Source organism: Mytilus galloprovincialis, chromosome 10 (assembly GCF_965363235.1).
Source record: "Mytilus galloprovincialis chromosome 10, xbMytGall1.hap1.1, whole genome shotgun sequence".
NCBI classification, from domain to species: Eukaryota; Metazoa; Mollusca; class Bivalvia; order Mytilida; family Mytilidae; genus Mytilus; species Mytilus galloprovincialis.
Window position 1 is genome coordinate 65,707,945 of NC_134847.1, and position 9,830 is coordinate 65,717,774.

Here is a 9,830-nt window from a genome sequence, read left to right on the forward strand (position 1 = left end):
TTAACATATTCATTTATCATGATCATGTGTTTATCTGTATATGGTTCTATATGTATACTTGTGATATGTGTTGAATAATTTTACTTATTCAATGCCTTGTAAGCTTAATTTAATGTAGGTAATGATCACTAAATTCTTTGCTATTGTCTTGTATATTTTCAGATAATACAGTGGCCTAGTCTCCAGAGGCAAGATGAATTATCAAGAGAAATTCAACTTCTACATATGCTTCCAAACATCATTGGGGCAATAGATGGAACTCACATAAGGCTTAGTTCTTGTCCTTCTAATGACAATGACTATTACAATAGAAAGGGGTTCCCATCAATGCAGCTGCAGGTATGATAGTCATCTGAATTAATGCAATATCATATTCAAGACAAGACAAGACAATTTATTCTTTAAAACCACTGTATACACATTGGTACAAAGAAACACTTATTGCCGATTTTTAAATTTTATCATCTCTTGACACAAAATTAAAACATACAAAATATAAAAGTTGCAGCAAAGGAGCTGTGTTCTGTGTCAATACTGAATAAGTTACAGATTTGAAATCTAAAGAAAAGAAAAGTTGGACAGTGTAACACACAAACACAAAGATACATTAACTAAAAGATTATAAAAAAAGTACAGTTAGCCAACCAAAAATAGAACAAGACAGCATATATACTGAACTCCCATTGAAGGGCACAATTGGTTTGTCCTCTCAGAATCCCCATCATACTGCAAGTATATAGTATATACCATGTGACATAGGTTACTAGCAGTTAATTTATTCCAATAGTATTGAAAGCATTGGATGCATCCAGGTTAAACATAAAACACTAACATGAGTAAAATTAGAAATACAATACGTGTACTGGTATATTTATATCACAATATTATGAGATAGAATATATAAATAAATGTCGCAACTCTGTCTCCTGATATCTCACATAAAATGTTCATTGTAATGATGTACATGTAAGCAATATATTGTTATGAGTTTTTCCATAATTTTTGTAAATAAAAAGTCTATTTTTTTTATAGCTAGTTGTTGACAACACCTTGAAAATTTTGGATGTATACAGTGGATGGCCAGGTTGTACACACGATGCTAGAGTTCTACGAAATAGCTCCTTGTGTAGAAGAGCTGAAGGTGGAGAACTTTTTGAACCAAATAAAGTTATAGTAGGAGACAGTGCTTATCCTGTTAAAAATTGGCTGATAACACCGTTTAAAGATAATGGTCACTTGTCAGCAAGACAGAGAAGATTTAACAAAGCACTTTCTTCCTTTCGTCAGGCTGTAGAGAGGACTATTGGCCATGTAAAAGGACGTTTCCGAAGATTGCGGGAGTTGACTATTCATGAACCAAAACAGATAGTTCTTACTATTCTGGCAGGATGTATTCTACATAACTTGTGCATTATTGCTCACGAAGACATTGACCTGTATATTGATAGAGACAATGACAATCACCCAAATAATTATGTAAACATTTTCCAAAATGATGTAGGTGGAGTTGAAATCAGACAGCAAATGATGGCCAATCTACCATAATTGTAATAAATAAACTTCAACTGTAACATGTGTAATGATTTCGTTTTGTTTAATGTTATCTGCATTAACTTGTTCAATTTACAATCACACCTTAATGCAGTGAGTCTTGATTTATCCTTATAAATGTAAAGCTATATGCAAACAAAAACAAAATTCTACACATTCTAAGTACAAAGAAATTTGTTTAACATTATCACCTCAGTTGTGTTTTTAGTATTTTGTTGGAGTGTCAAGCTTATAAAATTTTGTGTTTATTGGTTTTGATTTTTATTGTTTTTATATTCTTTTAAACCACTGGCCTAGGATTGAGAGGGAGGGTTGAGTACTCACAAACAAGTTTTAACACCATTAAATGTACCAAGCCTGCATCCTGTATTTTCAGTGGTTATTCCATGTTGTTATATTTTTTATGTGAAATACTTTATTTACTTTAGCATTTGTGACAGTTTTTGAATATTTGACATATTTCCTTCGCCATTAAGTGCTCTTTATGTGGTATGGGCTATTGCTCACTGTTGAAGGCCACATATAAAAAGAAAGGATTGATTGGTTGTTGGCTGCTTTACGCCACATTAGTAAAACGAAAGGACATGGGGGTAAATGTACACGAGACAATATCCCATCGTTTCAATATTAAAGTAAATATCTGAAAGACACTATGTTCTTCAACCATGAGACTACCTGTACATTGAAGCAAGCTCACTGATAAAGCAAAAATAACTATCTAAGAACAAACACACTGAAACGATAATAACACATACCAAGAAGTTAAGAACAAAACAAAGATATCCACTGAGAGGCAGTTGACAAGATCTGTACCATACCCTTATGTTCAAAAAGTGGAAACACTAAAAAAAAAATAGCAAAGATACAATAATAACCAATACAGAATAAGAGCTTATTCAGCAGGTAATATCATAGAACCATCTAAGACAAGTTTGGTTAAAATATTCATAGTGGTTCCTTGAGTAATTAGGCCCAGTTTTAAACTATGCTCATCTATGGCGACCACCTTGGTTCTTGAACAGGTTACGGTACACAATTCTGAAAGAATGCCACCCTAAGTATCCTTCATGCAAAGTTTGGTTCAAATTAGCACAGTTGGTTCAGAAATCAATTGTGGACAGACACAAACTGTGATGGGGTGATTACATGCCCTTTTTCATGTTTGGCACAGGAGAGCTAAAACAAATATCTAGTACACTACAGCCCCAACTGGTATGGATAAATTCTGTCAATGTTATTCCATTCTGCTGTACATTTTAGATTGCATATATGTAAACTTTACATTTATGAATGCAGAATCTGCTTTCCAAAATTCCGTATAAATGCACTGCCAATGTATGTTAAGCATCAATTAATCTTCTTGATAAATGATCAAAGGCCAGTAATGACCCCTGTACTTGAAAATCAAAAGTGGTTCATCCTTTCTAGTGGTGAACTATTGTACCAAATTTGAAGCTGATCAGATGCAAGATCTTAAGGGGCTGTAAGATAGTTATGGACCAACAGTATGGGCTTTGCTCATTGTTGAAGGCCCTATGGTTACCTAATATTGTTACTTCCTGTGTTATTTTTGTCTCTTGGGGAGAGTTGTCTCATTGGAAATCACAACACCACTTTTTTTTCATATACACTCATACATGAACCAATGTACTACTACATCACCTTCATAATATTGTTGCCTGTGTGTAATAAATAAATTTTATAGCTCCACAAGAAATGCCTTAGATACGAGCTAAAAAATATTGAAACAAAATTGTTAAAACTTTTATTTTAACAGAAACATAAACAAAAATTGTAAATTGGTACATACCATTGTACATTTTAAAAATAAATTTGTAAAGTAACAATAAAAAAAACATTTTGTATATAAAATGTATGTTTTTGGCGTATAAAAACACAAACAGTAAAAAAACAACTGTAGATGGCGACATTACAAACAATGTCCATCCAGCACTACAAAGCCCTTATCAATTCATTTTTTACGGTCCAAATGTTGGAACTCTTCAAAGAAATCTGAAATCCAAAGCCTTACTGCATATCTACACATCATTTGCACAAAGTAAAGAACAATGCCATAAATAAATAAAATTACTGAAACAAAAAATGAATGGAGATTTCAGAAGAAGAAAAAAACTAGTAACATGAGTAATTCGACAATTTTTATCTACATATAGTATTAAGGAACAATACTTTATAGAAATAAATTTGCTGAAACAAAAAATGAACAAGGAGTGATGGAGACAAGGTAATCTACAAATGTAACACATGGAGGGACAGACAGACCGATTACAAATATCTCTGAACTTCCTTTGAACATGTACAGTAAGAATAAAAATAGCACTAAACATTGCATAATGAAATATTCAGCAGATTTACAGCTTGATAACAGTTTTACATCTAAAATGCAAAAGACCCAGGACCTGACAAAAAAAAAATCACACCCAAGTTTGAGAACTATAAATTTTACTCAGCTGAAATAAGTAAAAATACCCTGATTTTTTTAAATTCAATTTATGATTACTTTTCTAAAACATGTAAAAGGACAATAGCTATAAAATGGGTCAATGATCCTTTTTTGAAAATTTCAGTTATATGCTTATCATCTGTACCCGACAGATTTTTTATATTTCATATTTTTAAATATTTTCTAATCATAAAGCAAACCCTGATCTTTGATCTCTCTGATCTTATTTTAGACATGTCTTTTCTGTTCTACAAGAAGAAGAAAAATTGTAAATTGATACCAATTATGATTATTGTTATTAGAATTTTTTTTAAATTATCAAAAAGGTTGATATAAATCCCATGAAATATTTTGGAAACACCTAATATTTAACGTTTTGAATAACTGTTATGTGAAATAAGACAAATGGCAAAATAGAAAACGATCAGAGTTAAAAAAAATTATAAAGATATATTTGATGTTACATCTACATCTGTTGTTCAGGGTGTTACCATTACAAAAAAACAATTATTTCTTTTATTATAATATCAACCCCTATACAACAGACAATATTAAGGATTATGTACCCTTTAGAGCCCAGAACTTCAAAAGTGAGATTCAAACAACATTTTAAACAATTAAATTTGATTCATTTAAAAATTTTGATGAAAAAGCACCAAAATTATGAAATTACCTAACATTTTATAAACTTATAATATGCACATTGTTTTCAATATAATTATGAATAATTGAGAAACATTAAGGTGGTAATTTACACTACAGGGAGATATCTCTGTAAAATCAGCAGAACGTTTTAATGCCGTTGTGTTCTTAAGGGAATATTAAGCTTCTCAGTGATCAAAATAAATGTTTGTCAAACTGCTATATAACCAGTGTAATTTTTCTGATTAAACGGTTGGTTAAATTTTTTGGTTTTTTTTATATTTTTGTCAAAGGGTCAAAGTAAATCCTTTGTCAAAATTTTAAGAAAATCAAACGAGCCAAATTACTTTTAGTTAAGGTGTTAGGTACCACCTTAATTTCATTAAAATCTGTCGAGTATGAATCTCTCAACATTTGAAGTCCTGGGCTGAAAAGGGGTATATAATCCTTAACCAAAGACAATTCTCACAAGACTGCTTCTCTTTCAGCAAGGTGAGCTCAAAATGAAGTAACGGTTATCAATAACAAACAAGAATCAATAAGACCTTATATTAAATATCAACATTGGTAAAAAACAATTATTCTTTATCTATGGATTTCTCCAAAATGTCCAAAAGTCTATCCATCCTTTTAATTCTATCACCATGCTGTTCTTTCATCAAGTTCACGACATTGTTATTTGTGTCTTGAATTTCAGTTATTATTGTTGAAATTCTATCAGATTTACATTTTGTTTCCTTCTTCATTCTCTTCACACTCTCTTTTCCAGGCTTGGTAGATGATGATGTACCAGGGGCATCTTCATCGGCCTTACTAAATTTCTCCACAACAACATTTCCACTTTTTTTACTAGTATCTACCATCACACAGGGCATTGTTGAAGCCTTGTTTCCATATAGCCTGTTAAATTCATCAAAATGCTTCCACGTACATCGGTTATTGCCTGTGTGATTGTTCGAATCCATTACTTCTTTGTATTTTTTTTAAAGATTTTTCCATTTATTGATAACCTGTTTACTAGAAACAGTTACTCCTTCCTGATTCATTTGTTTTACTATTTTTCCCCACAGTGTATCATGTTGTTTTGTGCCATTGAATGCATCTTTCATATCTCCACGAATGGTCATCAATAACTTCTCTTCTTTTTCGGTCCAATTGTGGATCTAAGTAAAATATAAATAATTTAATGGCATATGATCACTACCAGAAACAACATGTACAATTTTGAATATATATATATTTTATTTCAACTTAGTTTTTCCATTAGTATTTTATGAAATTCTTCAAAATTTAAGACCAGTGAATCTGTTATCTGTACATGATTCACTGGGACAGATTGGAGTCCGTAGGCAGATTCAATACTTTGTAAGGTACTGACATTATCAGAATTTGAAAGAGACGAAAAACATACTGTTTCCTCATCGGAATAATCAGGGGTACATTTTGTAGCATGGATAACTTTTTGTCTATATAAATATAATTTCTCATGTGTAGCAATGTTTGCGTTCAGGTTCCTTTCCATCAGTTGTTCTTTTGAAAGACCTTTTATGAATTTCTTGGTCTTTTTCTTTATCTTCTTTTTTTCTTTTTTCTTTTGTTTCTTATCACAGATATTTAAATTGTTTACCGAATCAGTAATTTCCTGAACTGGAGGGTTTTCAGTTTCTGCTGGGCTCTCAGGCTGAACATTGGTGCTTCCAGGCTCATTTTCTGGGTTCACAGGTAGAACTGCTTGCACGGTATCAAAGGGATCTTCATTTCCAGTGTTTCTTATAATGGCACCATATACTACTTTTTTCAATTCTGGATCTGTAATTAATAATTCTATACTCTTAATATATTAAAACCACAAGTTAAAAAGAATTTATACAATGTATATAATAAAATAAAACAAAAATGCCTATATATCATGTATATGATTTTAAATAGTAATTAGCACCAATCAGTTTTTGTGAAAACAGACAGATTGTTCTAGCAGATATGATCTACATGCATATGTCAAAAATATCATAAATACTGGTACGTCCATCATGCAACAGTCTCCAGGAAAAAAAATTCAACTTACATTTTAAAAAATTTCTTAACATCAAACTGGCTTGATATTTCTCATTTTTTGGAAAATTTTGAAAGCCTGACCATGATTTATCTGACCTGGGTCGTCAGGCTAGTGGCCAATTCAAATACAGCTGCAGGGAATAAATCAGAGGCAGGCTCATTTTAGAAACCTGTATAGCTCACCTGAAGACAAAGTGATTTTTTACAGAAGAGTTTAAATTGACTTTTTCATAAGGTCTTCTGTTAGTTTGTTTCAAATTGGTAAAGTGGGCTCAGAAAAAGATCTTAGTGGTTTTCCTGCAGGTTCCTTTGTTTCGGATTTGTCTGTGTTTAAGCACTAATGCACATTTGAACATTTTATTATTCTACACATAATTTTGAATGAAGTTTAACCCTACTATTTTATAAAATGTTAGATATTGCCTTGTATCTTTGCAGGTGTGATGCTGTCTTCTCAAACCGGTACTACAGTCATTGCCAGTGTTGAAGGCATCTTGAACTTGCATTAAGACGAGAATATTTTCTATGTGTAGAAGATCTCACTTCACATTTCAAGATGAAGAATAGCAATGAAAGTGCTGTTCCTTTGCTCCAATATTCTTCTTGTACATGTAGTTTCCATTTTATGTCAGGGTCATGTACACAGTCACTATTTCCTTCCTTACACATTTAGTATACTAAAATAATATTGATCAACTTAAACTTACCACAATCAGGAGCGTTTATCATAGCAGCCAACTCTGTAGTTATATTGCCTTCATAAGTTTTATTAGGGCCTACGATTTTTATTTTCACACTGAAATTGAAAATTTACATTTTAATTCTAGATTCAAAAGTGCATCATAAATATTTCTCCTCTGCTAACCATATTTTACATTATATATAAAGTCATATATAAGCATCTAAAAAAGAAGCAAAACACCATAAAAAATAAAGCGCTGCAGCATGATAGGATTGAATTTTTTGACAAGGGAAAGCTGAACAAGTCTGTCGAGAGCAAGTATGGACATTTATTCGTTCATAGTGTATTAATCAACTTTTTTTGATGGAGTTAAGCCTGTCAATTGAAATTTTATCGTGTGGTTTTTCTATGTTGTGAACTCATGCTATTGTTTCAGAAAAAGGGAGAAGGTTTGGTACCATTAAAACGTTTAATCCCGCTGCAAATGTTTGCACCTGTTCTAAGTCAGGAATCTGATGTACAGCAGTTGTCGTTTGTTTATGTAATTTGTATGTGTTTCTCGATTTTTTTATATAGATTAGACAGTTGGTTTTCCAGTTTGAATGGTTTTACACTAGTAATTTTGGGGCCCTTTATAGCTTGTTGTTCGGTGTGAGCCAAGGCTCCGTGTTGAAGGCCGTACATTGACCTATGACGGTTTACTTTTTTAAATTGTCATTTGGATGGAGAGTTATCTCATTGGCACTTACACAACATCTTCCTATATCTATAGTACTTGTTTAAAATTGTACCTCTTGTAAAGAGAATCTCAATATGGTCAATGAAAAAATTACATCCAAATTCGATGCTGAATGGCAAGCTACTTTTCAGGTACTTTGCATGCATGATGGAGTTTGAATGGTAAACAGGACATTTTCATTTTGATTGCCCCTTGCTATCGATTTTATTGATTGGGTGTATTCATTTGTTAGTCAAACTAGATTAGTAGATAGCCTTCCATGTCTGATGTTCAGGCCTATGCTTTAGCGTACATCAAAAGCGTTCATCAATGTTATAATAGTGAACAGAAATGCCTATGATATGGAAATCTATGTGATAATAAGAAATGAGAACTGTAACTGTGTAGATAAAGTGTTGGTGGGGTATGTACAGTGTACAAAGTTTTGGTTCAACCAATATATTTTTTTATCTAACAAATCATTGGCAGATCCAGAGGGAAGGGGGGCTTCCGGGGGTTGGAACCCCACTTTTTTTTTGCCGATCAATGCATTTGAATGGGAACTTATAGTTGGAACCACCCACCTTTTTAAAATGGCCGGATCCGCCCCTGCAGATTGTATTAGCAGCTGATTAGTGCACCATTGTTATTGTGACCGTGTATCTATAAAATGGCAATAATTCATAGTATTTTAAAGAGTATAATTCACACTGACTTAAGACAACAGTGTCAGTGGAATCATCTGACAGAGTTGGCAAATACATGAATACAATACCTGGAGCCAGGGGGGGGGGGGGGGGGGGGGGGGGGTTGGACGAGTTTGTGAGTCAAACCAACCCCCCTTTGGAGATTCCTGGCTACGGGCCTGAATACAGGATAGGTACATGTATTTATAAAAAAAGGTATAAACATTTTGACTATTCATTTGTATGAAAAATGACCGCCTGCTGATTTCAAATAATTCAATTCATCAAGCGTTTTCATGAAATTGTTGTTATTTATGTCAACGATGTGATGAAAATCTTTAAACAAGAGTAAAGTTCTTTTTTACAATCTGCAACTTACATATTACTTCCACCGGTCGCCATTTTGAAACTCTTCCAACCCTGACAAGAATCTGGGTTCCACGAGTTAACGGGTCACAGGTCACATTACGTCACGAGAGTACGGATCTTACTTGTCCAGGTGTTGATCGAGTACCTAGAGTTAACTCTAGAGTTTCACCTGAACACGGCCTAAGTAGTGAAATATCGGAACACACTTTTCACGGAGGGTCAAAGTGCACCGCGACACGTGGATACAAATAGCTAATCTATTTATAAATTAACATCGAAAAGTTGCCAAATAAATCTAGAATCAGAACACACTGCGGTGAACGACTGAAAAGTTTTACCAAATAAAATTCTACATTTTTTTTTAATCTTAACCAGTCTACTTAGATGGGGACAATATTTAATCAAACTTTTAATTACTGACAAAATCTCGGCTATTAATAGAGAGGAGAGAGAAGTAGACCTTACTTAAGTCACTGGCCAAGAGACAAAGTAAACTTCGAAACGGCCGCTTTTATACCACCGTTGACAAATGAAATTAATTATTCAATTTTATTTCTTTTTAACTCAAAATTAGCCAATGAAAATCGCGGTATCAAAAATCATTCGGAATCAGTGCCAATATGGATGACATAATAACATTTGAAGATTTCAAAAATGAAATAT

The 9,830-nt window shown here is 32.8% G+C and overlaps 1 protein-coding gene across 1 annotated transcript; it reads right to left on the minus strand.

Annotated features, from left to right (window-relative positions):
• Positions 1-5,497: 5,497 nt before the first annotated feature.
• LOC143048143 (uncharacterized) lies at positions 5,498-9,343 on the minus strand. Its single transcript, XM_076221647.1, has 4 exons — positions 9,178-9,343; positions 7,420-7,508; positions 6,285-6,466; positions 5,498-5,820 (listed from the first exon to the last, which is right to left on the minus strand). The coding sequence occupies exons 1-4, from the start codon at positions 9,198-9,200 to the stop codon at positions 5,641-5,643; spliced, it is 474 nt and encodes a 157-aa protein (XP_076077762.1). The 5' UTR covers positions 9,201-9,343; the 3' UTR covers positions 5,498-5,640.
• Between the last annotated feature and the right edge of the window lie 487 nt (positions 9,344-9,830).